We start from the raw sequence: 27,352 nt of genomic DNA on the forward strand, positions 1-27,352 counted from the left end.
ATAAATACTCTTTCATTCATCGAGTCATCCACCCATCTTATGCTATGCAATGATATGCCACCCTATAAACAAGAAAATTAAAAACGGGAAAATAAAAAACAAGCAATTTACGTAGGCACAACTACAAAGATAGGTAGATGCAATAAGCGTGCTTTAGCTCGTGGAAGAAGAAAGTGTGAACAAACAAAATTACCATACTAGTAGCATGCAATTGCTCAAATTTGATTAACTTAAGAATGATCCTTTTCTTTCTTTCTTCCTCTCCTCCGGAGTAACCACTAAAGAGTGAGGAGAAGGGATGAAAAGAACAAGCAGGAGATAAGGGGAAGTGGAAAAAAAAAAATGGAAAAAGGAAAAAGAACCCCGTGCTCCGTGATATAACAAAAATTAATTATGTAAAAAAAAATAAAAAAAATGAGAAAGAGAAAAAGAAACGAAACACTTATTGCTAATCTAAGCAACAAAGTTCCAAATCTCAATGACCGCTTGCTAGCCTATACTGCCATGCAATTCTTTCTCCCTTATTCAATTCCTCTCCTCCTGGCCTTTCTTTGCTCGAGATCGTGATAGCAACAAATGAGAAAAATGTTAAAATCACATTCAAAAAGGAAATTCGTTTCTTTTTTTCCCTTCCTTCTTTCTTCGCACAATCGGTTGGGCAAAAAAAAAAAAAAAAACATGAAAAAAGGACAAATACTAAGTAGTAGTAGTAGAAGTCAGGAACACTATGAAGCAGCCATAGAACATAATGAAACGAAATGGGGAACAATAATAATCCCATATTCGTAGGAATTGCACTAGTTAATCTTACCAATGGCCATGAAGTATACCAGATGATGCTATTTTGTCAATGCTTTCGAGGATGAAACGAAAAAAGAAAAAGAACTTTAAATGGAAATCCGAAACAGATACCCGTATCCTCCAACTAAAAAGGGAAACACTCGCTATATATCCATACCGTCGTTAACGAATATGCCTGCCTCATCGTCCGCTTGACCGGTTTTGACTATTCCACTCATGCGATTGCCCCTTCCGTCGAATCCCCTCGCATCATCTTCGTCGTCGTTATTTCTCCTATTATCATGTCTTTCGTCCCAATCGCCATCCTCCTCGCCTTCGTCCATTCGCGCCAACTCATCCCGTCCTAAGAAGTGATCATCAATGCTACTCTCATCCACAAAAGTAAAGCCTCTGAAATTAGCCTGCATCCCCGGGCTAAGGGGGGTACTTGCTGCCAGATTTCCAGAAGCCAACGCAGCAGCTCGTGCATTCAATGACTGAGACATCGGAGCGTTGGTGAACTCCGGATCAAAGTTTGATGTATCGGTTTCCGAGCTAAGCGTCGGTTTAAAAGGGGGTATAACGTTTTTGCGTAAAAGCTCGTTCCAATCCACGTCATTGAAGAAAGGATGACTCTTAAGTTCCTTCGCGTCAAGTGTAGCCCCCAAACGATGTCTCGGGTTTCGATTGAGAAGCTAGGATGGAGGTCATGATATCAGCCCAGATGCACGGCTAAGACGATAAAACCTGGCCAGTGCACATGCTACGCCAAATCTGGGGGGATTTAAACTTACACCTTTGACAAAGTTTCTACCCTCAAGGCTGAGAGCATCCCGTGGAAAGCGGACCTTCCCGAACGCGATGTTCTTATACATCTGTTGGGTATCCTCGGCATAGAACGGACTCCACCCGCAACACATTTCGAACACCAGCACTCCCAGAGACCAGAAATCAACCATCTTAGTATACCCCAGTTCGTCCAGCAGAACTTCTGGAGCGAGGTACTCGGTAGTTCCACAAAATGTATTTGTAGTAGCATTCGCAGACAAGTTCGCTTTCGAAAGTCCAAAGTCACAAAGTGCGATGTGGCCATTAGCATCAAGTAGAATGTTCTCTGGCTTCAAATCCCGGTAAACGATGTCATGGTTGTGCAGATGTTCCAGCGCAAGAATAAGCTCCGCGATATAAAACTTGGCACGATCTTCCTTGAATCTGCCTTCCTTTTGCAAATGCCAGAACAGCTCCCCTCCAGACATGTAGTCCGTCACTAAGTAGAGATCGGTAGGCGTTTGGAACGAGAACTTCAATCCAACAATGAATGGTGAATCGGTAGTCGCGGTCCTGACAAGGATGTTACGTTCACCAAGCGTGTGTGCCACTTCCTTCTTTTGAACAATTACTTTCTTGGACAGGACTTTCATAGCATAAATCCGTTTAGTATCTTTTTTCCGGACCTGGTAGACTTGACCGAAAGTTCCTGTGTATAATGTTAGTATCCGGGTTAACGCAGACGATTCGGACCGATCGCAGGAACATAAAACTCACCTTTACCGATCAGCCGTAGCACTTCAAAATCATCAGGGCCATAATGCTTTTTAGAGATTCTCTCGAAGCTAATCTGCAATCGAATCTCTCCCGCAACACTCTCGTGATGTGTTCTGGGCTGTAAAGCAAACCAATTATCTAGACCAGATTGTTGTTCCCTAGTAGCCAAAGGACACATTCGAACATGGCCCAAAAAGCATTCTTGGTTTGAACGGTCATATATCGACACGTCAATCTCTGATTGCTCACCAAGCACATCACTGATTATGCAACGTCAGCGAAATATCCTTCCCATTGTTGGTCTATGTAGCAACGGCAGCCGCTCCTTTTTTTTTTGACGCTTTCCGGTTGGATGCTAGAAAAATAGCGAAGGTGACACAGGTTGAAGTGGGGGCTATAAATCCACCCAAAGTGGGGGGAGACGTAAAAATAAAAGACAAAAGATTCATGTGAAAGCGGCGAGAAGTGGAAGTGGAAAGTGGGCAGAGAAAAAAAGAAGAAAAAAATAGAAATAAAAGAAAAATGAATAATGCCAACATAAATTAGGTAAACTCACAATACCGCTTCATGTTCCCATTTGGGATTTGTTATCCCTTTCTTTGAACCCCCACCCTGCAATTCCGAAAGGCTAGTACTGGAGCTTTGACGGCTTTTCATGGGAATTGCGATTCCCCGCCCAGGAGCCAGGGCCGCCTTCTCATTATCAGAACCGTCGCCTGAGTCATCAGACTTTTTAGGACCTTTGGAAATAAACTCGTTACTCTCAAAGGTGCAAACAACATATGGGTCCTTGCTAGGTCGTAAATTCCTCGCTTCGATGATTTTGACAACCATTTTTCCCTTTGGGGGAACAACTGCTGCATGAGCCGCCGCATTACTTGAGGCTCCGCTCCCAGGACTGACAGGTTTGGGGGACATTGGTGTAGTGTTATTGTTGGATGCGGATGTTGAGTTGGGCCTAGAAGTTGAAGGGGTTGTAGCCGCGGTAGAACCACTTAGTGTACTACCGGTTGACGCGGTCCCTCGAGGTGTGGCCGGGGGTGTATCCTTTCCGTCCGAAAAAACGTCCCCTGTCAGCCTTTTACTCTCTTTCCCCTCTAATCCCATATCCGACAAGGAGGCAGAAAGGAAATGACACGAGCTGGATTCAAAGGAAACCGTTTTTCTGGATTGGGGTGGGAGTCTTGGCTCCAGCGGTGTAGTGTTTCGACGGAGAAAAGGTAGAAGTTCACTACAAACCTGTGAGAAACCATGTAGTATCCCAGGCAATCTCTTGTCTAGGCCGCTCGGGTGGGGTGTTGTCTGGCCGCTCAAGTTCTCATCATCATCTGATCTGTGTTCAATATCCGGACCGTCAGTCCAGCTTTGAGGGTTGAAGAGAAGTAATATTCGTAGGCCATTTGAAATTGCACGCCACATCTCGTGAACAAGACAAAACACAGAAGCCAGATGGCCAAAAGAGCAATTGCAGCAAAAGAAAATGGGAGACAAATTCAGGGAATTGTTGAGATGTGACACCAAGGACAGCGCACTTCGCGGGTAGAAACCAGGACACAAACGGAAAGTACAAAAAGCGCTCACCTCTGACCCGCTACTGCTCTAAGCATGTTAGAGGCTGAGGAGCTTACCGCAGCAGCCGTGTTCAAAGGCAATTGAGGCCTTGGGGAAGCGACAGCATTTGAATGAGAAGTGGCAGTGGTAGTCCCGTTACCCGAACTACCCAGGGGAGTCGAGCCAGTACGCAAAACGGGCGACTGTCTACGTGAAAGTGGAGATAGGCAGCTCAACTCTGGAAGAGCGGTAGCGGTGGTCGGGGAAGGTCCCGCAATCGGAGTCGCGGGCGCTGTCGATGACGATTGAGCCGTAGTGACGTGAGAGGTTAGGAGGGGTGTTCCTGGAGCAGACGAGGCTGGTGAGGTGCCCCCGCCACGGAAGAATTGAAATGCCGTGACCATGATGGTTGATGTCTTCTTCTACTTTTTGGATACTCCCGGCGTAAAAGTAAAAATAGTCGAGGGTTTGGTGGACTCTCACCCACCTGTCACTTTCGTTGGGCGCAAAAAGCAGCAAATAGGTGTAAGGAGGAGCGAGTGGAGAAGTGAAGAGAGGAGGGGATAGAGGTTGACGCTAAGTCTTGTGGTTGTACCGTTGCTCTAGGTGAGTAAACCGTAACTTTAGGTCTATTCCCGGTTTCTCCTCCCACAGCGCACTTTTTAGATTATTTTCTCTTTTTTTTTCTTGCTCTTTTTCGTCCGTTCTTTCTCGCCGCTGGCCCTGTCCCAAAGAGTGATGATGATCGATCTGCTCCCGATATTGTTCCAAAGTGCCAACCGACAGATCCAAAGATGTTGATTCCAGCTTTCCGTCCAGTCGAGGAAAATAATCGAGGGGCTTGTCCTACTTCTCCTCTTTCCCTTCCTTTTTTACTCTTACAGCTCGGCTCCCTGAAATTCCCTGCTTTTAGGTGCTGGACTGGGTTTCCCTCTTAACTGTATCCCGCAACACTCGGTGGGACCAATGGTCGACGGAGGCTAAAATCAGCCCGAGGAAATTTCACTGGGTGGGCGGACAGAACTTCCAGGCACAGAGAAGAAGGTTGTTGCGCTGCACACTCTGCGAGCACTGATGTTGCTACCTGAGCCGGACGCTAACTTGTGTCTTGGACGCCAACTCCCTGTGCAGGCCCGGAACGTGGGCTGGATTTAAAGCTGTGGTTTTCCTCAAGATCTGGTGATTATTTAAAATGGAATCTTCTACTTTTTTATACTATTTCTCTTCCTTCCTGCTCACTTAACAAGATTGTCTCAGACCTCTCGGGGGAGAGACGACGATGGGAGACGTAAATAGTAAGTAAGGGGTATGCACGCTCCAGCTCAAACCAAGCAAACTCACTCACTCTCGTAGAAGTCGCAGCTAGACTACCAGATATGGATGGTAGCAGGGTATGCAGGTTCGGTGATGAGGGAAAGGACAAGTAGAAGAGCAAGAAAGGCGAAAGGCAAAAAAAAAGGGGGGGGGGTTGAGCAAGTACGGTAATTGCAGCTTGGAGTGGGATATCGGGGATGGGGAGTTTGCAGATGGACGAGAATGGAAGGAAATTTAGGGAGGGAGGGATGAGGGGTGGGATAAAAGAATAGAAAACAGAGTCTAGAGGGGGAGGAGGCAGATGGGGGGGGGCAGAGAGCGGCGACAACATCTAGGATATGATGGAAGAGGAAATGTCTGTCTCTCTAGCTGGGGCATCCATGGCCCCATTTGCAAAGGAACAAAATGTCCGCAAGGAGGAGCAGAAGCAAATTGAGGCAGCAAGCTGTTGATGAAGAGGGGGCACGCAATGATACGGTCCGAGGGGCGGACTCAGCAGCGGTGGCAAGCAATAGCGCGGCGGCCTTGCGGGAAGCAGCACCCAGCACAGTATCGGCACTGCAATGTATCATAATCAATCACAGACTTGTAATAGCAACGATAATGCCGAGCGGCATGGAACCCTAAAGCAGGCGGACGAGCAACAGCAGTACGAGTACAAGTAGTTGTACTAGTAGACAGAGAAGTGACAGGAATTAGAAGAGATGGGCATGATGGATCAAGATGAGGGAAAGTGGTTGGATACAGCTATCGGCGGCTGAGGAACGACATCGTGGGAACAATACATGGTTCGGTGACTTCGGGAAAGTGGTAAATTTAGAGGACGGTTACTAGGCAGGTGTCACTCTACAGATTTCGAAGTCGGAGAAGGAGGTGGGTTATCTATCAAAAACAAAAAACAAATACCATCTTCGGATGTCATATCCCAATAATAAGTTGGAATTATTACAGCCAGCAGAGAACACCACACACAGCGGTGAACCGCACTCACTCACTCACTCACAGAGGGAGAGACAGTTGGCCACCCAAAAGGATAGCCAAAGATGGGGGGGACTATCACAACTCTCGACTTTAGAGCGATTTCCTCTTCTGATTGCTGGATGAGGGATGAAGAATAAGAAAAGGCACTTCCCCTCTTCCTACCAATGGGCAGCAGAGTAATGACAAAACGGTTTATCAACCAAACGTTTTACCCCAGGCTGGTGTGCCCTCCCTGACTCCCCCTCCCCTCCCGTTCGCCGAGTGAGGAGCAATTCTCCGTGGTCAACTCGAACAGGAATCACAGAGGGGAAAGAGCTTTCTCGCTTGAAGCCATTTCAACCCTGATCCTTCACTCCAAGCCATCTTACACGTTTACCACGATAGCTGACGTCGGGAGGAGACGGGCTAGCACGAAGGACATGTGATCGTTTGTCTCGAACGGTGCTGACGAGTAGCGAGTGACCGATTTACAGGTGAGAAATTATACAAAATTTAATCACAAGAACCCCCATAATACCGCCGTAGGAGCACTTTTCCACCAAGCATTGCTTGAGACGCACTTGGGAGCTACAACACAATTGGCACATTATCATATGCTACGCTTTGTTCCCTCCCCTTGTGAGGGAATATTTGCGGTAATGAAAAGGGAGAAGGGTCAAAATCCAACTCCGCCTCCACTCCCCTACCGTATCTATTATAGCATGGCTGGCTACCGGTAGTGACAACAGGAGAGTGTCACTGCTGCTGCCTTAGTAACATAGGAGAGGTAGCCTTCGGACAGACAGGCCCGGTTGGCCAAGTGTGGTGCCCGTATGTGAGTGCTGTACTGTACGAGTACCGCACTCGAGTCCTAGCACATAACACGAGTATTATGGCGCCGGTACTCGATCACAGCTGGGCCAGTGCTTGTTGTGCACCGTCCCGGGCAGGGCACACATCTGGGGTCGTGGTTTTCCGGTGGGTTCCCCAAAGAAAGCATGTGGAGACGGGGCATCGCGAACGGAAGTTGCCAAAGCAAGACCAAGCAAACGGAGAACCCGATTCGAAGGGTTCTTTCCAGAACATGCAAATACCATCACAAAAAACCGTCAATGGTAGGACAGGTGTGTCTCTCTCTGGTCCTTTTTGAGATCTCTATTTACCTTCTTCCTCAAAGCTCTTACCGTATTTCCTTCCTTCCTACCCGTGGTTTGAGATTTCCTACTCGGTGCGGATTGCATGAGCTGAGCGAGCGAGTGGGTGTGTCGTTGCTATCGCACTCGTACATTACCGGTACGGTATCATATTATTATCATACCGGTAGTCAATTGCTTGCATGTCAGCTAAGCTACAGTATCATACCCGTAACTTACCACGGTACAGTACTCGTACAGTGCTCGTGGACGGGTTGTTGTCAGTTGCTTTCCTTTCCTTTTCCCTCTTTATTTGGAGTTTGGACACGCGAGCAGCGAGCCCGAGTTTCCTATCATACTTGCCTCACCGAGCAACCAAGCCCCTCCCATCCTCCACTAGTTTACCTCTTCCTCCTCCTACCTTTCCCCATTCCTCTCACACCCTGCCGCCTAAGCCATGTGGCTATTACCCCGCACTCACTTCCCTTCATCGTCATCGTCATCATCATCAGGGTCCTTATGCCGTGCCCTGGCCATCTTTTCCTTCCTTTTGTTTGCTGTTTCCCTGTTCGCTTCCCCAACAGCCGCTTCGCGAGGTGACCGTCTCCCGGAATTCAAGGATTGTGTGCAGGTTCAGCTCCCCCTCAATCCCTTTCAGATCTCCTGACCATCTACTCTTCCTCCCACTACCTACCCACCTATCCTATCTCCTCCATCTCCACCTCCGTCTCACCCTTATCTTTCCTCGCTTCCTTTTTTTCTTCTTCTCTGGTTCTGGTGATCGATCACGTTTCTCGTTTCTAATTTCTCTAGCAGGGCTGCAAGGAGAGGAATTGTCTTTCCGAGAAGACTCCACTTCCTCTACACCTCCGCCTCCTCCTTTGGAATTGTCCCTCCGAATGCGATTATGCATGTCAACGCTCCGTCACAGCTTCACGAGCTGCAAATGGCCAGTCAACCGAGCAATTTCATGGAAAGTGGCCATTCAAACGACTTTGGGGCATCCAGGAGCCCTTTAGTGTGCTCTTCTCCATCCTGAACGGCTATGTCCACTATGCTGGCCTGAAAAGCCTCAAGCGCGAATTACCTCGCTCATACCCGCTCTACCCATACTACAGGCTCTTCAGCATCTTTGGCATGTTCTGCTGGTTTTGGTCCACCGTCTTCCACATGCGTGATTTCGTCTTTACGGAGAGAATGGACTACTTTGCTGCTGGCGCTAATGTCCTCTACGGCCTATATCTAGCTCCAATCAGGATATTCAGGCTCTACAGGTCAACCTATGCACGCGCTCTGCGGATCTGGGGGATTGTGTGCATCGCTTCTTACACTGCTCACGCCTACTTCCTCCTGGGCATCCGGTGGGACTACACCTACAACATGGCTGCCAACGTCGTTGTGGGATCAATCACGAATACCCTATGGACCTACTGGTCTATTCGGCACTACACGAGGCTAAAGAGCTTTTGGGCCGCTTGGCCTGGTTTGATTGTTATGTGGTTGATTATGGCTATGAGCCTGGAACTGCTCGATTTTCCGCCCCTCGCTGGCGCTCTAGACGCCCACAGCCTCTGGCATGCCGCCACGATCCTGCCTGGTATGTGGTGGTACAAGTACGTAGCAACACTCACTCTACCTCCTTCTTTCTCTTACTCTTTTCCCTCTTTCATCCCTTGACTATCTCCTCTGTTGCCACGTCCACATACGCCCTTGCTGACGAAAAACTTGCCATCTGTCAGATTCCTGGTAGTGGATTCAAGGAAAGACGTCGGATCTGTCGTTCCACCGCAAAGATTGAAAGCTTAAAAAACTCTCTCTTTCATACCCGTCATCATTATCGTCATTAATTCTCGTACATACTTTGCACATGCTTTTTATTTTGCCCCCAGGCATTTTTTAGAATACCCTCGACTACAATAGCCTATTAATATGGAAACCAAAGGATATCAAAGATACCATCAACCGATCAGCCGGTCAGGACGGCAGGAGTTTTTTTTCTCTTCCCTTTCTTTCGGTTACAGTATTTGTCTTTTTGTCTCATACCGGTGGTCTATATCTACCCTTCGGGAAATGCGTGGCGAACGATCAAAGGGAAAAAAGGCCAGGATTACACTGCATGCGTGCATAACCACTCGTTCTGGTACCGTACTCATTTCACGGATACCCTATTCCGCTGTAGATAACGTCATTACTTAATACCTACTTTTCCATTTTTCATTCTTTTTTTTGCACTCGTTGCGTGGATATCGTAAAGGTTATTTTATGCCTTCTTTTTTTTTTTTTTTTTGTTGGGGGGGGGGTATGACAGAGGTGGGTGGGTGGCATACTGTACCCCCAAAGAGCACATCGCATCGTACTGTACGGTGCTGTCCGACTGAGCAAGCGAGCAAGGCGTAAGAATTAGATGAGGGATTACAAATACATTCAGTGCACTGCTCTCACACGGCGCTGTGGTCTCTTTCTCCCTCTTTACGCATTTCGAGTACCGGTACTCGAGTACAGTAATCTAATGTACAGGTACGGTAGATAGCTGTGACAATGCCGTAAGTCGGCATCACGAAACCTCATACAATAATGCCCTGCCCACCCCCACAAAAAGAAAAAGAAAAAAAGGGAGAAAAAGGGAGAAGAAAAAAACCTCGTCCATTTCACTATTCGTATTGCGCAGTAGAGCTACCGTATCATACCAGTACTCGAGTACCGGAATATATACCCCATCCAGTGCGGTACCTATGAGACTCGTAGACTACGGTACTCGAGTACCGTAGTCTATGTATCTGCACAGCGTACGAACATTCACCCGACCCACCATACACAACAAAGTACTAGTACTGTACAAGTAACCGGGGCAAATCGGATCAGATAAGATAATAATAAACCTTTTTTTCCTCACCGAGGGCAAAAGTGCGGTTACACAAGTTCTTGAACGGGAGATCACGAAAGAAAAGCTTGTTTTTGAGCCGCCGGCTTGTTCCGTTGGACTTGGGAGCTTTCCCTACTGCTATCGTAACTAATACTGTAGATGACGGATGGTATCATATGGTATCAATTAATCTAGGCCGAGGGCCGAGGGATGAATTTGTTTGGGGTGCCCTCACTTTATTGTGGAGGCGGCCGGGGTTCGATGGGTGGATGGATAGATACGGTACCAGTAGTCCAGAGGCCTGGTGAGTCGTACGGTGCCGGTATGGTGTTTAACAGTTTTTGGTAACTTAAATAGTGAATTATTAAGGACGGTGGGATACCGTGTGGTGTTGCAACTTGTTTTCTTCTCTCGGGGCGTTTGATATATCATATCATACGAGTACAAGTCAAGCCACAAGATCGCGCTTGGTGTGACATATACCCGCACTGTATTCCGGGGTCCCTCGAGTACTATACCGGTGCTGTACCGGCACCGAGATACCAACCCGTAATCGGGCGCAGTGGCACGATATCCATCAAGGAAAGCAGATTTTACTCCAGCTTATTTCTTCCCCAAATGTCATTATGTTTGTGGTAATGACTAAAAACAACAGGAATCGTGAAACATAGTGGCGGAAAAGGAGCATCGTCAACATCAACCCCCCCCCCCTTGGAATAACAAAGAAAACCCCTTTTTAATGTATCGCCTGCGCTTTTATGTCCACCCGCCCATGTTCCCTTTAGAACTGTACCACAACGTCAGCGACCAGCCTGGCAAGTTCCTCTGCCTCCCCCCTTTCCGCCGCTTCAGAATATACCCTTACGGCATCCTCGGTCCCCGAGGCTCTAGCGAAGGCCCTTCCCTGCTTGTACTTCCCAACAAGAGAATCAACCTTCTCTTGCACACCCACGGGTTCCACAAGCTTTCGCTCGGCGTCGGTTGTCTTGAAGGCAGTTCTATCCTTCACCTCAACACGGACTAAGCGATTTGGTAGGTCGGTATACGTGGAGTCCCATTCCTTTGGACCCCAGCCCTTGTGCACCAGAATAACCTCTACGAGGAGAAGGTCAGACAAGGCATCTCCCACAGCCTCATTAATCAAATTTATGAGGGCACAGAGGTTCTCCAAGGCACTGGCTTGGGCAGGGGATTCTGGTGAATGTGAAGCAATGGTTGTGTGGGCTGCGTGGGAGAAGACCACAGTCCCATGTCCGTTAGCCTCGAAATAAACACCGCAGTCAAACTTAGTGGCTGCATGATGAAGATGCTTGACACCAGTAGGTGTGCAAATGACCGGCAAACCGAGAGTCTTGGTGATGTATGCCGTTGAGGAGCCGTTGGCGTACGCAGTCTGAACAACCCCAACCTTGAGGTCCGAAATACCTGCTGATTTTACAAGGTCGGTGATAAACGAAGCCACCAGAGTAGCAATTTTGTCTCCGTCGAGCAGACGGAAGGTGCCGTCTGAATCGGAGAAGTAGTATACTAGCCTGTCAGCATCACCGTCAAGGGATGCACACCGAGCCAGCGGAGAGGCCTGAGAGGCAGGTGGAGGTCGTTGTTGGGTTTTTACGAAGTCAGCACCACACTAACTGAGTGTAAGTACGTTTACTACTACAACCAGCCAATAAGTGATTGGGTAGACTAACTTGGTAATTGAGCTTTGAGGGCTGGTCAACAAGATCATTGACAATCTTGACATCGAGGATACCGGTATCCTTCCCAATGTACTCGGCAAGCGCCCTGAGTTTTGGCGCACCAACCCCATTTGCACAGTCAACGGTAATTGGCCCAGGTCTGGGTTTGCCTTGCAGCAACTTTGCATAGGCACCTCCAATCTTCTTGTAGTATCCCTCTTCTGTTGGCACTCCGTAGGGTTCACTATGCGGGGGGTGTTGGGTATTCAGACAACGGACAAGATAATGTAATTGGGGTGTTGTTAGGATCCCATAATCATCGTATTTGGCACCAACAGAAGTGAGGGCATCGGTCAAGGCAGTAACAAGAGCAGGTCCAGATTCGCGAGTATCTTTGGCGAGAATAACGTGAGCTGGGGTGGATGCATTGATCTTTAGGGAAGAGATCAGATGCTCATAACGAGCTATGAGCTCATGGTCATTCTGAGCATTTGCTAGACTTGTGGCGTGGGCTTCCCATGAGGCTTCGAGCATTTCACCCTGATGAGATGCATATTAGCTGTGCAATAAACCAGATACCAGGTAACCGTGACCCACCATAGGATCGACAAGTTTTACTCCATTGTCTTCGGGAACATTGTGAGAGGCTGTGATCATGACGCCAATGGTCTTTCCATTCAGCTTTTGCGAACGGAGGGCAGCGAGAAGGCCAACACGGAAAACAACAGAATCAAGCAAATTCCTATACTCCCATCACCGTTTAGCAGCTGAGAACGGATAAGACACCACAAGATTCGGGAAAAGACACACGCTTTCATTCGGAACTACATAAGGAAGGTGTAACAAGTACTGTAAGCAATTGCTCCCGAAAAGCTCCACAAGTAGCAGACAGGGCTCACCCCGGCAGTTCCATAGGCAAATGTTCTATCTCCGGGTCTAGGGTGCTTTTGTGAAGCTTCGATAATAGAAGACGCCATCTTGCAATGTGGTTTGGGGTTGTAATGATCTGAAATGATCTGGGATAAGCAAGCTTCCGGAGCAAGAGCGGTTTAAATAAAGGGGTGAGAGCAGAGATGAGGAATTGATCAGAGTTAACAATAATAACGGCGATAATAACAACAATTGAGGGGAAGCTCAGGGCTTTTCCTTACAGATACCGTAGGAGAGTATCTATCTATTTATCTATCCTTTATTTTTCAGGTCTCTCTTTTGCAGCAGTGGTGAGTGCCGGTGAGGAAGCTGATATGTGGATAAGGCTGAGGTGAGGTGAGGTGAGGTGAGGTGGGGCGAAGAAGAGGGTGTTGAAGGAAAAATGTGAACGGAGCAAAGGAACAAGAAAGGGACAAGACAGAGGGCGGGGAAGCCTCACAGGGCTAGAATAGAAAGGGATTTAGCTCCGTCCATCCCTACTGCATCGATGGTCAGGCAACAACTGAACAGCAACTACTCGAGTGGTGGAGTTACAGCACACAAGGAGACTTTGACCGGCTGTCTATTGGATTGCCTTATCTGTCAATAATCTGTAACAGGGACGCGGATCGAGAAGTGTTGGTACAAAGTTCCGCAATGCAGATGCAGTCTGGCATCCGCCCATAACTCTGAGGTAGGCATCATAGGAAGTGAGAGCTGATGCCGGTACTGTACTGTACGAGTACGGTACTCGAGTAAACTTGCAATGGAAGCCAAGAAATGAAACCAAATGTGCTATGACCAGTATACAACTTTCCACTGTAATAATATTAACAGTATTAGTGAGCGGTTCACCATATGGTTCTCATGGCACTAAATTGGACCTTAAACTGCCGGTATATTAACTATCATATCAAAATTACCCCGCCAAGTATGATGGTAGACCATGGTAAGGCGGTTTTAAACTATGGTACTGTCCAGCCTGCCACATGAATTCATCTCCACAGCTGCACCCTTGCCAAGATTGAAAGGGGCAGCGTTCCTGATCCCCCACCAACCCAATCCAACTTCCATCCAACCACCAGCTGCCAGCCAGGCCCCCAAGCCCGCCACCGCCAGCTGGGAACCCAATATTTATCGAAACCCCAGACTATAACATACATACATCACGCACCTCTGCGATCTCAACAAAGTTCCCCTCAATCTGCAAACAAAAACGCATCGGAAGGCAACAGGTTTACCGGTACAACATCTACCTTCTCGACCGGGCAATCCAGTTGTAATAAAAACCGACGAGATATTATATGATGGCAATCGAGCGGGATCTATTGGCGCGTCTGGCCCTGCCCTGGTATAGGGCTTTCAAGTAGGTTCGAAATGTTTTCTTGTCCGACACCTCGCTGCACTCCCCCTTTAATATTTTTCCATGATGATGAAGCTGGGGCCAGGAAAGGGCAAGGTCTTCGTGTCGCTTGCCCTGTGCTCACAAACACCAGCCATGAAACAAATCGGCGGTTTACTCTTTCAAGGGCAGCCGCTGTACCGTCTGATCCCCTCATTTCCTAAAGGCAAACACCGGTGTTTGAGCGCACGGCATTAGGGTTAATTGAACGAGGCTAACGTTTTGTGTATAAGATAAGGGCCCTTTGCGGTTCTAAATCCAACCGCCATCCTCTAGCCCGTTCGCCGGCTTGGTGATACGACACTCAGGGTTCTCTCGCAGTCCTCAGTTTTTTGGGGCTTGACACACCATACGTCGGCATCCCGTGCATATCGCAAGAGGATAAATACCCCTGTTAGCTGGGGTATTATAGCCAGATGCCAGCGGCCAAAATGCCATGATGCAATTGCGGGTTATCCACTGGTGACTGGTCTCAAAAAACAGCGGAGTGATGATCGGGAGTCGTTGACATCGAGTGTTACCACCGTCAACTCACCGAGGCTGCCGCTGACAGCCTTAAAATGAAACATCCTGCATTTTGTCTAGAGAATTGCTAAAGCCAAATTCCCAAGCGACTGCCTGTTCCAATTGGGGTCGAGGTGGTGAGTTCATCGTTACGAACTTGCATCAGCTTCACCCGAGCGAGGGGGATACCTGCCAGTCCTTGGCCCTCTACAGCCCCAAATACTCTCCACGAGCCTCCCTCCAGGTCCAATAGATGGCGTAAGAAGCTGCGTCCAAGCTTAGCGGAAACCCGTGGTTTGAACAATAAGAAAACTACAGGGCGAACTAGAGCAGATACGCTACAATTGATAATATACCTACAGGACCACTCTGACGCAAACTTTCGCTCTGTGGGGTCTCATAGGAACCCGATTTAGGCCATTGCTGCTATCCCACCGGTCCGCGTTTCGGTGAGGGGGCCGCGGTACCAGGGGCGACACGCGGATATTCTTCAGACAGCAGGTTTCAATGGGCTTTCAACAAGCAAAGGGAGTAAATACAGGCAAGGATGCAGTGCCCCCTCACCCATATCGAGAGTTCGAGACATTGGGGCGGTCAAAGCCAAATCCCCTGTTACAAGAAAAGTGCCCATTAAGACCCAATGGCTCGGACAAAGGATGGGCCTATCACATTATACCTGAACCCCCGCCTTATTGAACTCTCATGAATGTCCCACTGGGCAATTGCCTACTCGCAACCTAACCTGTAGTAGTTGACTTCAAGCCGAGCTTGCCCTCTCGATCTCTATCACACTAGTATCGATAATGTATCCCTTCTCCCCTTTAGCACACCTGCACCTCGCATTTCGCACCTCACGCCCAAATAGCCACCAGTTGTAGGGCCAAGCTTAAGTATGATAAGTCGAATTGATTCGTATTATCCAACACCCAACCACATAATTCCAGCCCCAGAGCGACACCCCATGACAACCGTATATTTATGTATATTATAGCAGGGGGGGGCAATAGATTTTCTCTACATTCCAACAAACAAACAAACATACTCACTCGCGGTGATATGAAATGATTGATAGAGAGGGGGGGGGTATCCACGCGAATGCAGGGGGGAACGAATGAAGCGAGAATAAGAAGCGAGAAAATTAAAAAACAAGATAGCCATTCGCCCGTCCATCCATCTCTACTACTGTAGCAAACAAAAGCAACAATGCCAAAAGATTGAGGAGGTAGGTAGTTAGGCAGGTAAAGTGTAGTCAAGCAGAAAGAAAGCAAAGAACTCCAAACCACCAACACGCATAGACAAAGGTGAAAAGTTGTACGAGAAGGGGGGAAAAATCAGCTCCGTGAATGATATGTATGAAAGAAAGGAAAAGACACCCCTGAATAACTATCCCGTCTTGAATAGCTGGCTAGCTACCCCCAAATACGTTGACCATCGGGGCAAGCGATCAAGTTGACTCCCCATCAAACTGAGAATTAAAAATAATCGGATTGCGCATGGTAGTTCTCGAGACGGGGGAGGACGCTGTAAACCCATTCCATTTGATTTCATCAGCCTCAATCCAACACACTCAAATCAGTTGAAAGGTCATATAGGTAAACTTACGAAACCCACATTCCCTCCCTCCCGCCGCTGCCGCCGGACTTCCCCTTCCTCCTGCACTTCCCTGCCTCCGATGGACCTGCAACCCCACAGCCCCGGGCCCGGCCCCGGCGGGCGGACTTCCAGGTACGCTCCTAATAATCTTAAACAACTCCTCCAGCACATCCCTCCCCAACTCCCCCCCTCCTCCAACAGCCGGGGGCGAAGGGGAAGAAGCCAGGAAGCTACGCGCCAGCTTCGGCGACGAGGACGATGACGATGGGATGCATGCTGGTGGCGCGGGGGGAGTGAGCGGACTAGGGGTTCGCGGGAGCGGGAGCGGGAACTGGTCCAGGAGGAGGAGCGGACGTGGGTGTCGGAATTGCGGAAGGCGGAGAGGGCGAGGGGCAAAGACGGGATTTGGCGATGATGCGGTGGTGGCGGTGGAGGAGGAGGAAGTGGAGGCGGAGGATAAAGGGGGAGGAGGGGGTGTGGATGGGGGTGTTGCCAGGTCTGAGTCTGTGTCGTCTGGGAGCGGAGGTGGGGGGGTGGTAGTAGCGGTGGTGGTGATTGCGGGGGTCAGGGAGATTGAGGGGGGGGTTGACATTGTCTGCTTGGTTGATGGAGGTGGGTGGATGTGGAGATGTGCGGTGTTTTTGTGTTTTTGTTTTAAGGTGGCGGCGGCGGCGGCGGCGGTGGTAGAGAGATGAAGATGTTGTAACTGAAGCTTATGATAAGGTATCGTGGTCGACCGAGAAACAACCGGGAGCAAAAGCTTCCTTCCTTCCTTCCTTCCTTCCTCCGTTAACCAGAGCTGAGTCGAGTTGAGCCGAGTTACCGTGAGCAACTGTATGATGTTTTGTTTCGATAATCGAGTATGATAGATCTTCACGTTGTCAAAAACTAGTAGGTAGGGTACCGGTATGTATGGTAGTGCAATAAAGTAAAGAAGAAAGAAGAAGGGAAGGGAAACCCAAAGCCGTGGGGAGGTAGAAGTACTCCTACCGTACCGTAAAGTTATCCCTCCACCCAGCCCTTCCCAGAAGCCAACCAAAGCCAGCAAGCGATGCTTACCCCATCACACCCTACAGTACGGCAACCCACCACTCACCCAGACCCATCATCCCGCGCCAAACATTTTAACCAAGCTCAAGTATGACATGATACAGGTTACTGTAACCATAGCAAAAAGTCTATTTATATACGAGCCAGGAACAGAGACACAGTATTATGTGCTGTACTTGTACTAGTACTTTACCCTCACCGTATGATACCATACTCTTACCTATAATACTTACAGTATCCTAGACGGGGGGATAAATTCACAGTATCATAACAACAACGACGAACGGCGAGATATCACAACTACCTGTACGGTAATAACTGTAATTGACTTTATTGGCTGGCAGCGAGATCACGTGCGCATGACATACGAGCACTGTACTGTACTCGTACATTACTCAACGAAGTTGTGACACTGAGCACGGATTGGACTAGCTTTTGCAATTTATGTATTCATAATAGCTGCAGCGGAGAGATGTGTGGGTATGCCGACGATTGTTCTGATAATTTACTGTAAATTACCTTGCTTAGCTGCTTACAAGTGGGCGGGTACCGTAGTCTATATAATATCACTACTCGTAGAGGTCTCTAACTCGACTATCGTGAAGCGCGCCGCGCGGAATACAACACCGCTCCTCCATCCATCCATCCACGTTACAATGGTCTACCACACTCCCTCCCGGAAAGGGAGTGAAGGTCGCGAATGCGCTCCGGTAGGGGTACCCGTACCCCTCCCCCCACCCCCCGCCTTCCGCGGGCCGGCCGGCAGACAGTCAGCACAAACCCCCACTTCCCGTCACTCAATACCCAAATGGGTGACGGGCAATCACGAACCTTCAAACCTCCACCACTTTACCGACCGACAAATGAACGATAGACGTGAGCGAAATCGATACCAGAGGTTAATTTATAGTTCCGAGGAACCTTTTGTTTCTCGAATTTTCATTCATTCATTCATTCATTCATTCGCTCTGACGTCCAAAGCGTTTCCCCCGGTTGGGTATGGTACGATACAGTACCGTACTCGAGTATACAGTACAGTACAGCACTGTGCCGCTTGTGCACATGTGCTACGTGCCGGCCGGTGCTCGGGAACGGTAGTACTGTGCGCTGGGTGACGGACTGGTACTACTGGAACGAATCATGTTGGGGGGAATCGGCGGGCTTTGCTTTGACAAGCACGGCACAGCGGAGCACCGTACCGTAGCGTAAACTGCCATATAACATGGATATGCTTCCATCGCGGTCCTGAGGCGGTACAAGAGCGAAGGTTGAGATAGCAGTATGCATCACCGACTACACCTCCAGATACGGTGCAGAGTACTAATTAAACCCCTTCCGGTCCAACCCTTTGCGCATAAATCTTATATATATCATACTTGTTTCCCTCTTTCTCCCTTTCTTTCCTCCACCCCCCACCAAGGAGCCAACGGGGCGGGCTGGGGACAGAGGTAGCCAAGCGCCGTGGCCGCAGGATACCTGTCGTGGTACGATAGCGCAGCACATATACATCAAGTTAGGCATCCAGTCCAGCCCATAATTGCATCGGGTTCCCTGCCGAGCTGGAGAAGCGAGGCATAGTATAGTATAGTACGGTACTGTACTATTTGTATCATAATAACAACAATAATAATAAGTGAAAAGTGAAGTACGCATAAATAGTTGTATATGACTAGCACGAGTATGATACAAGGGTCACTAATGGTACCACAATATGCCCCATCCACTCTGTCATACCAGTAGGAATGCTGTCCTACAAAGCTCAAGCTAGAAACTCACTCACTCACCCGCTCACACAGACATTTCCCCCCACTTCTTTCCTCTCCTCTCCTCTCCCCTATGATATGATACGACACTGTCTATTGTATTGTATCCATCCACTCACCCACTCAATCCCGCCCATCAACCATCCATCAATTAGTTTCGCTCTGCATCGGTCGGTCCGTGCGCACATCACTTAATAACTTTCAGATACTGCAGTAGACAAAAAGGAAAGAGAAAAAAGAAAAAAAAAGAGGCCAAACAAGGACTCAGCTAATCCCAGCTGTGACAAGTAGGCAGACAGACGGGGCAAACTCGAACTTGAAAAAAGGGAAGAAAAGACAGGACGAACAAACAAGCAAGACGAAAGGATCCATAACGCCTCTAAGCAAAAGCAAAGGAAAGTACGGATGAGTTAAATAAAGCAGACAACTAAGAGAGACTGAAAGGAAAAAAAGAAAACTTAGTAGTACAATTAAGATGGTTTTGGTGGCTATTGATTTTTTTTTCGGGAAAAAAAGAGGTTTTTAGGTTTTCTGGTGAAGAGCGATACCGATACCCACTTGCTCTTCCCTAGGCTAATTGCAAGAGTCCGTTCCACATATCAATTTTAATTCCGGTCAGCTCGCCGCCGATCGGAACTTCAATATTGCTAACGGTGGTCAAATAGTCGTCTAGAACGACGTCGAGCATAGCGGTGGTCTCATCCATCTTTGCGGCGGAGGCGGTCATATCCTTGAGGCTGTGGAGTATGTCAGCGGGGAAAGAAGTAGACAAGAGGCATAGCTTGATGGGGTGCGTGGCTTACTCAGTGAGCGTAAGCTCCCCCTTGAAAAAAACAAATATCTCCGCGCGTTCAGAGCCAACCATGTGAATGCAAAGTTGTCTGAACCGGCGACTGGAGCAAATCAAATTGCGAATGTACTGGCGGTTATCCGTATCAAGTATACGTTTGCAAATCGGCAACTGGCCACCCCCCCAAAAAAAGTCAGCAAGCTGCATCTCGGCGAATGGCAGTGAACAAAGGCCGGGTTCAAAAATGCAATGCAGTCGGTACTGACCAGCTTATCATAGCCTCTCTGCAACCTCCCCTGCTCATTACCACCCTCCCCGCGTCTCTTCTCGTCATCACAGAACATGGTTAATATATCAGCCATCTTATAAAAGAACCACACTTGAGCCAGTCGCCTGGTAGCCTCATCGCCTTCCTGCTGACTAGAATCGATCCAATGAATATACGCATCGTAATTAAAACTTAAACGCGGTCCCATAGACAGGCCCAAACAATTATCACCTCCCTTTTCAACACTATGGAGATTCGGGTGCAGCGCTCTGATGATGAAGTACCTTAACTTCTCAATCGCAAGAGCGAGCGTGGCATTACTCGGCGGGGGAACGGTCGAGTCCTTTAGGGAGAGCATCTTACTGTCGAGTCTCTTTCTCGCGGTGGTGGTCCAAGTGGACGGGCCGATGGTCGAGGGAGTAGAAGGGTCTGAACCTCCGCCGTTAATGTTAACGTTACTACTGCGCGCAGAAGCCGTGCTCTTTTGCCGGCGTTTCTTGGCGGTCTGCTGCTGCATCATAGGGACTGGCAGACCTGGAGGGATATGCAAAGGGTTCATCATTGCAGCAACTGGTTCGTTATCCCCCGCCGCGGGAGTAGGAGGTGCATTTGCCTACAGAAATTCCGAGGACATCGTTCCGTCCGTCGTTCCTTGGTTAGTCACGTTTTACAGCTTCATTCGGGGAAGGGGGGGGGGGAGAAAAAGGGTACGAAAGAGAAGAATGATTTTTTCTTCTCTCTCAATTGGATGAAAAAAGCACGAACAAAGCACTCAAGAGCTGCAAAAGAGCTAACCTGCATCGGGGGAGCCGGTCCACGCATCGGGAGAGCTGGACCAGCCCACAGGATCGCAGCTCGCCGCTTCCAATGCTCGATGACCCGGTAAAAGTCATCTGGGCTTAGTGCCTCGACCTGGTCAATGCTGGCCAGTACGGCGTCAAGAGTTGAGGACATTTAAGCGTAAGAAGAAAAATAATGGAAAAAGGAAAAGGAAAGAATGGAGATCTAGATCAGTCGCGCGTGTTGATGTGATCGATGCCGATGTGTAGATAAAAAAAATGATATTGGGGGGGGTGAGTGGTGGTGGTAGTGGTGGTGCGTGATAGTGTGTAGGGGGGTGTGTGGTTCGGGGTGCGTTGGAGCGTGTAATAACAAAAGAGTGTTGCTAGTTGTCGTTTCCAGGTCAGTTGCTGGGAGAGAGAGGTGCAAATAAGCTCCGGAGCCGCAAGAGTGATTCCAGGGCGTGGAGAAACGGGTTCAACGGGGCACCCGAACGCTTCCCGCCTCTCGCGCGCTTCCAGAAATGCCAATAACCCCGGAGGAAAAAGGTTCGAGGGTTGGGGACAAGACAAGACAGTTACAATAAAAATAAATAAGGAGTGATAGAATAAGGGTAGGCAAGTAAGTAGGCAAGGGGGGGGGGTGTGGGAGAGAGGGTACAGCGGGTTGGGTTGGGTTGGGGGTGTAAGTTTTGGAAGAAGGGAAGGTGAGAACAGCTAGAGTAACAAAGGAAGTGTGAACCAGGGGGAAGTTTGTCCAGAGGGCACGCAAGACGCGCGCTGTTGCTTGCTTGCTAACTACTGCTCCTCCTCCTTATGTTGTAAGTTATAAACCCTGGCGAACAACCACAAAGATCATGCAAAGGAGCAACAAGAAACGACAGTGTGTGAATCACCCCTGAACCCAAAGCTCTATCTCTCTTTCTGCCAGTCTGTCCGTGTGTCTGTCTCTCCGCAGATAAGGCAGAGAAGGAGAGAAGGGGTATGCTCTTTCTCCTCCTCTTCTGCAGTACGGTAAGTTAGATGTTAAGAGAAGGGAAGAGATATACTCAGCAGTGGGAACAGAATGAAGGCACAGGAAATAATAAATAAATAAATAAATAAAAGGGAAAAAGGAAAAGAAAAAAGAAAATATATATATAAAAAGGGAAAAGAGAGTGTCAGGCAAAACACAAGTGTCAGACAAGGGGGAGGAGGAGGAAGGAAGGGCCAGAAGGTTGACCCAGACAATGCAGACCGTGTAAAGGCCACCGGACCCTATTTTTGGCAACAGCACCAGACTTACTGTCCCTCTCCTTCACTTTCTCTTTTGCCCAGGCAAAAGCAGCAGCAGCAGCAGCAGCAGCAGACGGGCAGGCAGTTGGACGCTCGAGCAGATAGGCAGGCAGGTACGGCAGGCTCTCTCTTGCAGGCAGTAAAGCAGTGCAGGAATTTCTTCCTTATTTTTGTTTTGCTCTCTCAGATACTCCCCCCTTATTCCCAAGTTATTTACCGGTATTTATATCACTGGAACAGCATATCTATCTGGGTTCCGTTTTTTTCTTTTCCAATCCAGTTCCACCCGGCTGGTGAGAAGGTGCAGAAACTTCTTTTTTTGCCTTTTCCCACGGGGGGCTTAGGAAAGTTTGGGAAGGAAAGAAGGGTCAAACACATAGGAATCTCTTAACGTTTGCTGTAATACTGGTACATCATGGAGGGTAACAATTGGATCATGTAAACTCTTCAGCCCCGTAAGAGTTTCAAAACGCGTCTTGCCAAGACTCCTTTTCCTTCTGCACGTCACTTGGTTTTCGTGGTTTACTTTAAACAAACCTCTCTCTGTCTCTCTATCTCTTGTCCGCCATCGGTCGTGGTTAGAGCTTCACGACGGGAAAATGAATGGACAAAGGCTCGAAAAAATGTGTAGTTTAATATCTATGGGTGCTGGATTTGCCTTTTTTATTTTTATTTTTTAGAAAAAACCCCTCGAAAACCCGTTCTTGTACATCTGCAAGAACATAATAGGACGATCCGGGTGCGCACCTTAAGTACTGGTATCTCCCATCCCATCTAGGTTATGCTATCATGCACACATGCACTGGTTAGAGAGGATGTACGAGTGCAGCACGAGGTGCCGTAAGTCGAGTAAACCATTCGGCCACCACTACACCACCACCATTTACTAAGCCACAACCCCGTCTCTCCTAAGTTCCTCCACCGCATAACTGCTTAATCCAAGAAGGTCCATCAACACTTCGTCCGTGTGCTGACCCAGCGTGGGGGGTGGTGTCCTGATTCCCGGCGTGGAATCAGAATACTTCACCGGGGTGTTTACGAGTTTAATGTCGCCGCATGTCGGGTGGTGCACTGTCTTGACCATGTCTCTGGCGATAACGTGGGAGTGGGATAACGTGGCTTGAATGTCGTTGACAGCGGCGTACGGAATTCCGCTGGAGTCAAATATCTCCAACCATTCCTGTGGTAACGAAAGAATACACGCACACACCCATACTTTAGAAAAAAGGGAGAAAAAACAACAAAGAATACTTTACAACCGGTAACTGGGGACACAGGTGAGGTGGAGGTAATGTGCAGTGTGAAGGAGCAGGATGGGGGGGGGGGAGGAAGTTACCTGGGTAGTCTTAGACCTAGTTATTTCCACCATCATAGGGACCAGAATCTTCCTATTCTTGACACGTTCCTCGTTGGTCGCAAACCGCGGATCAGTTATCCACTCTGGTTTCCCAATCTTCTGACAGAGTATAGCATAAAGTCTATCATTCCCACCACCCAATAAAATATTCCCATCAGCGGTAGGGAAAGACTCGTAAGGCACGATAGAAGCTAACACCCACACTCCTCAACCATCCTCCTTCTCCTTCTCTCCATTTTCCCCTTCAGAGGAGAGTATCAAACAAAAATTGTAGAGGAACTTACGATGCGCCGTCCCGAACCTGCCCTCATCCCCCTTCCCAGATATCAAAGCGGAACTAGCAATATTCGCCAAAGTAGCAACCTGGCAATCACTCAACGCAACATCAATCCACTGTCCCACTCCACCATTCCCGGCTCTGGCAATCACTGCTGCGAGGATTGAATTGGAGCAGTACAGCCCAGTGGTCAAGTCCGTGACCGCAACCCCGACCTTCACCGGCGGCCTTTCAGGCTCCCCAGTGATATGCATGAGCCCCATTTCTGCTTCTACCATCACATCGTAGCCCGTGCGGTCCTTGTACGGCCCCGTCTGGCCGTAGCCTGTTAGGCTCGCGTAGATTAGGTGAGGGGCCATTTCGTGCAGGGTCGGGTAGTCCAGTGCGTATTTCTTGAGGGTCCCGGGCAGGTAGTTCTCCACGAGGATATCAGAGGCTTTGGCTAGGTGCTGGAGAATATATTGGCCGGATGGATGCTTGAAGGAGAGTCCTAGGGATTTTTTGTTCCGATTAACCTAAGTAAATTGATAATCAACAAGATATTGACTTCCCCAGGAACTATAGATATAAAAGAGGCACTCACAGCCAAAAAGTAAGCACTCTCACCCTTCCCCCCATCTTTCGAAGGTGCATACGGTGGTCCCCACGCCCTAGTATCATCCCCACGTGTTGGGTGTTCAACCTTAATGACTTCCGCCCTACCCCCACCACCACAGCATCCATTATCAACCCCGCCCGCCGAAAGAGGAAGAAGAAAAATGAGGAAAGAACCCAAGATCTCCTAATATCTGCGTACAATACGGCTACTCGACAATCAACCAGATAGCTCACACCTCTAAGACCGTGAGTAAAGAGAAAAGAAAAGAGAAGGCCTTACTCCAGCAAGTACCCTCGTCAAATCCAAGACTCTCAATCCTTTCAAAGGTAGCTTCGACTTTGACTGGTCGACAGCTTCAGACAAACTCGTAGAGTAACCCCGTAAACGTAGACGTAGACTTCGGGGTCCGGGGAAGAGGCTTAAGCGGTGGAGATGCATGGTTTCATTGGTGGGTGACCTTGGCAGGGAAATAAGCGGGAATGAAGGAATGAATGAAGGAAGGAGTGCAAAGTTTGTTGTTTGAGGCTCCAAGCGCGAGCTACGATCTAACTTGTCTTGCTATTCATGAAGTTATGATACGGTACTGTGCTAATGGTAGGGTAAGGTAAAAAAAAAGGATTGCGCGACCTCGGCTAGATCGGGTGGGCGTTTGGGGAAGGGGCGAAAATGTGGGGTTTGGATCTGTGCTGTGGTGGGGCAAGTTGGTTAGGTTAATCACTGAGTGAGCGAGTGGGGGGCGGGGGAACGAACGAAAAGTGCTGTCAATGATACTTTCGCATATTAATTTATCTTAATACTGATACGCATATTATAGGTGTCTGGTGTCCAGTGGGTGAGTTTACCACCGCCCACCATCACCTGCTGCGAACGTTTTGCTCCCAGCTCGAAGATGGAATACTGTACTTTAGTAGCACCTAAGAACTGGTGTGAAAACAGGGATACGATAGAAGGATAACCAAATCCACCCGCTCAGAATATTTGAGTCCCCCTCCCAGCTATTTTTTATTAACCTAATGTTGGCCGCCACAGGTATTGTAGGCCGGGAGGGAATCCCGGAATGATGCAGGCACGGCTGTCTCCACCTTGAACTCACAAACCACTTCACTCACTCACTCTTCCATCCAAAGTGACTTGGCCTCGACGGTATTCCTCGTAACTTTATGGCAACACTCACTGTAGCCTACCTTATGGAGGACGGAGGTTTACACTTCATATAAACCTCCCCTCCCCCCCCCAAAAAAAAGGGGGGGGTGATCATAGCCTACTACCCATAACTTATGATGCCAGCACAACATATGCTCTGATGTGCTGTATACGCCTTCCGGCTTCCCCGCCCCCTCTCCTTTCGCACGGGAACGCTCAGGCGGAGCATGCATGCGTGCATACCTTTCATTCAGGCGTCTCTTCAGCAAGGCACAGAATTGTACTATCTTGACCGGTATATATCGTCACGACGCTTCCAAGAACCCACCCCTACTGCACTGAGAGCGGAGAAATTTTGAAAAACAAGCCCACGGCCATTCTTTTTTATATTTCCGTCTCCTCGGTTTTTCCTTTTTTTCCCTCTCTACGCTGAGACCAAGCTGACCAATGAAATGAGCAATTGCTCATACCTCTTCCTGCCAGACAAGCTAAAACAGCACCACAGCCCTACAGGCAAAAGACCAACCTCAAGTTGACCTATAATACGCTGTTCTTTTCAAAAGGAAAAAAAAAACCCCCAAATCACGGCTCATCCAATCTCATCTCATCTCATCATAGCCTCTCATTCTCATCACCCCAATTCTCACCTCGCATCATCTGATATCACCAATCTATGAAAAACGTTAAAAAGAAGCAGAAAAAAGTGAATCACGCGCACAAGGACACTCGTGCACGCAGCACAGATCACAAAAATATACTTCCACTCCCCTCAGGGAAAAAACGGAAGGAGGAAGAAAGAAGAGAATCGAGAGGAGAGGAGAAGAAAAAAGGAAGCAGCAACACGCGAAAACCAATAAAGTATGGTAATAGCTTAATCAATATAAAAGAAACGAATGCCTTCAGGATGAAGGAAGCAAGGCGGATGTAGGGGGGGCATGGTGATTCATCGAACGTCTCAAGAAGAAGTCTGAAGTTAAGTTGGAAGTCAAAGATAAGAGTATACATAATCTCTGCACTCTGAAAGGGGGAGGCATCAAACACTAAGGAGTAAAGTGGGCGAGTTGGGTTGGTTAGGATAAAATATATGATAAACCGGGGGGAGGGTGAAGACGAAAGATAAAGAAGAGGTTTACGAGGAAACAGTAAATTCAGCGAAGAGCTGCACTAGGGATTGGTGTCTTTTCGCAGCTAATTCAAGAGAGGTGTGACCCTCTCGGTTCGGAATATTAACGTCGGCGCCGTTCCGTAAGAGAAGAGCAATGACATCCTTGGACCCGCACTGGACGGCGAGATTAAGCGGTGTATCGCCGTGGTAATGATTTTGGGCATTGATGGAGGCACCGGCGTCAATGAGGACTTGGGATATCACATCGGACTGGTGCCGGGCAGCGTAATGCAGCGGCGTCTCGCTGTACTGGTCTGTGGCATTGACATTGGCTCCCTTGTCCAAAAGCAATGTGATAAAATCCCCATACCTTTCGCCCCCGACCGAGATCGCCAGGTGCAGCGCCGTCTGGCCGTCACTGTTTTCGGCATCGGTCTCTGCCCCATTGTCCAAAAGTAACCTAGCGATGTTGGCGAAGCCCTCCCGGGCCGCCTCGTGAAGCGCCCTGTCACCGTCGGTATTCGGAGCGTTGACGTCCACGCCTTTCTCCAACAGGAGTTTTACAATGGTGTCGTAGCCCTCGCGGACGGCGGGTAAGAGGACCGTCTCCCTGGCAGAGTCCCGTATAGTAACGTCTGCGCCTCTGCGAAGCAATAGCAGGGCTAGAGCTTCTCGGCCACCTTCGAGGGCATTGAACAACGGTGTTTGTAGGTA

General features: G+C 48.7%; 6 protein-coding genes; 1 reads left to right on the forward strand and 5 right to left on the reverse strand.

The window, feature by feature from the left end:
• Positions 1-220: 220 nt before the first annotated feature.
• GSTUM_00004530001 (uncharacterized protein) lies at positions 221-5,120 on the reverse strand. XM_002836060.2 has 5 exons: positions 3,907-5,120; positions 2,882-3,856; positions 2,326-2,585; positions 1,575-2,257; positions 221-1,475 (listed from the first exon to the last, which is right to left on the reverse strand). Exons 1-5 carry the CDS (start codon positions 4,278-4,280, stop codon positions 945-947), a joined length of 2,823 nt encoding a protein of 940 aa, XP_002836106.1. The 5' UTR covers positions 4,281-5,120; the 3' UTR covers positions 221-944.
• A 1,844-nt stretch (positions 5,121-6,964) lies between these two features.
• Positions 6,965-8,960, forward strand: GSTUM_00004531001 (uncharacterized protein; the record flags this gene model as incomplete). XM_002836061.2 has 2 exons in its annotated part: positions 6,965-7,914; positions 8,100-8,960. Exons 1-2 carry the CDS (start codon positions 7,741-7,743, stop codon positions 8,958-8,960), a joined length of 1,035 nt encoding a protein of 344 aa, XP_002836107.1. The 5' UTR covers positions 6,965-7,740.
• A 1,967-nt stretch (positions 8,961-10,927) lies between these two features.
• On the reverse strand, positions 10,928-13,023 carry GSTUM_00004532001 (uncharacterized protein; the record flags this gene model as incomplete). XM_002836062.2 has 4 exons in its annotated part: positions 12,716-13,023; positions 12,423-12,572; positions 11,838-12,365; positions 10,928-11,776 (listed from the first exon to the last, which is right to left on the reverse strand). The coding sequence occupies exons 1-4, from the start codon at positions 12,800-12,802 to the stop codon at positions 10,928-10,930; spliced, it is 1,614 nt and encodes a 537-aa protein (XP_002836108.1). The 5' UTR covers positions 12,803-13,023.
• Positions 13,024-15,715: 2,692 nt separating this feature from the next.
• On the reverse strand, positions 15,716-17,152 carry GSTUM_00004534001 (uncharacterized protein). XM_002836063.2 has 2 exons: positions 16,243-17,152; positions 15,716-16,161 (listed from the first exon to the last, which is right to left on the reverse strand). The coding sequence occupies exons 1-2, from the start codon at positions 16,823-16,825 to the stop codon at positions 16,085-16,087; spliced, it is 660 nt and encodes a 219-aa protein (XP_002836109.1). The 5' UTR covers positions 16,826-17,152; the 3' UTR covers positions 15,716-16,084.
• A 1,777-nt stretch (positions 17,153-18,929) lies between these two features.
• GSTUM_00004535001 (uncharacterized protein) lies at positions 18,930-22,039 on the reverse strand. XM_002836064.2 has 4 exons: positions 20,870-22,039; positions 20,103-20,717; positions 19,850-20,007; positions 18,930-19,783 (listed from the first exon to the last, which is right to left on the reverse strand). Exons 2-4 carry the CDS (start codon positions 20,661-20,663, stop codon positions 19,615-19,617), a joined length of 888 nt encoding a protein of 295 aa, XP_002836110.1. The 5' UTR covers positions 20,664-20,717; positions 20,870-22,039; the 3' UTR covers positions 18,930-19,614.
• A 1,005-nt stretch (positions 22,040-23,044) lies between these two features.
• GSTUM_00004537001 (uncharacterized protein) lies at positions 23,045-24,944 on the reverse strand (the record flags this gene model as incomplete). XM_002836065.2 has 6 exons in its annotated part: positions 24,670-24,944; positions 24,564-24,595; positions 24,376-24,490; positions 23,800-24,307; positions 23,495-23,706; positions 23,045-23,338 (listed from the first exon to the last, which is right to left on the reverse strand). The coding sequence occupies exons 1-6, from the start codon at positions 24,826-24,828 to the stop codon at positions 23,045-23,047; spliced, it is 1,320 nt and encodes a 439-aa protein (XP_002836111.1). The 5' UTR covers positions 24,829-24,944.
• Between the last annotated feature and the right edge of the window lie 2,408 nt (positions 24,945-27,352).

The sequence above is a fragment of the Tuber melanosporum genome, assembly GCF_000151645.1.
Source record: "Tuber melanosporum whole genome shotgun sequence assembly, scaffold_13, strain Mel28".
NCBI lineage: Eukaryota > Fungi > Ascomycota > Pezizomycetes > Pezizales > Tuberaceae > Tuber > Tuber melanosporum.

Excerpts from the sequence above, each read along its gene's own strand:
- GSTUM_00004530001 (XM_002836060.2), bottom strand. The coding sequence starts at position 4,280 with ATGGTCACGGCATTTCAATTCTTCCGTGGCGGGGGCACCTCACCAGCC. Across the intron at positions 3,857-3,906 it reads AGAGCAGTAGCGGGTCAGAG|TGCGCTGTCCTTGGTGTCAC; the intron begins GTGAGCGCTTTT and ends CTACCCGCGAAG. Across the intron at positions 1,476-1,574 it reads GTAGAAACTTTGTCAAAGGT|CTTCTCAATCGAAACCCGAG; the intron begins GTAAGTTTAAAT and ends CCTCCATCCTAG.
- GSTUM_00004534001 (XM_002836063.2), bottom strand. The coding sequence starts at position 16,825 with ATGTCAACCCCCCCCTCAATCTCCCTGACCCCCGCAATCACCACCACC. Across the intron at positions 16,162-16,242 it reads AGGGAGGGAATGTGGGTTTC|CGTCCTCCCCCGTCTCGAGA; the intron begins GTAAGTTTACCT and ends ATGGGTTTACAG.
- GSTUM_00004535001 (XM_002836064.2), bottom strand. The coding sequence starts at position 20,663 with ATGAACCCTTTGCATATCCCTCCAGGTCTGCCAGTCCCTATGATGCAG. Across the intron at positions 20,008-20,102 it reads AGAGAGGCTATGATAAGCTG|TTGCCGATTTGCAAACGTAT; the intron begins GTCAGTACCGAC and ends GGGGGTGGCCAG. Across the intron at positions 19,784-19,849 it reads GGGGAGCTTACGCTCACTGA|CCTCAAGGATATGACCGCCT; the intron begins GTAAGCCACGCA and ends CATACTCCACAG.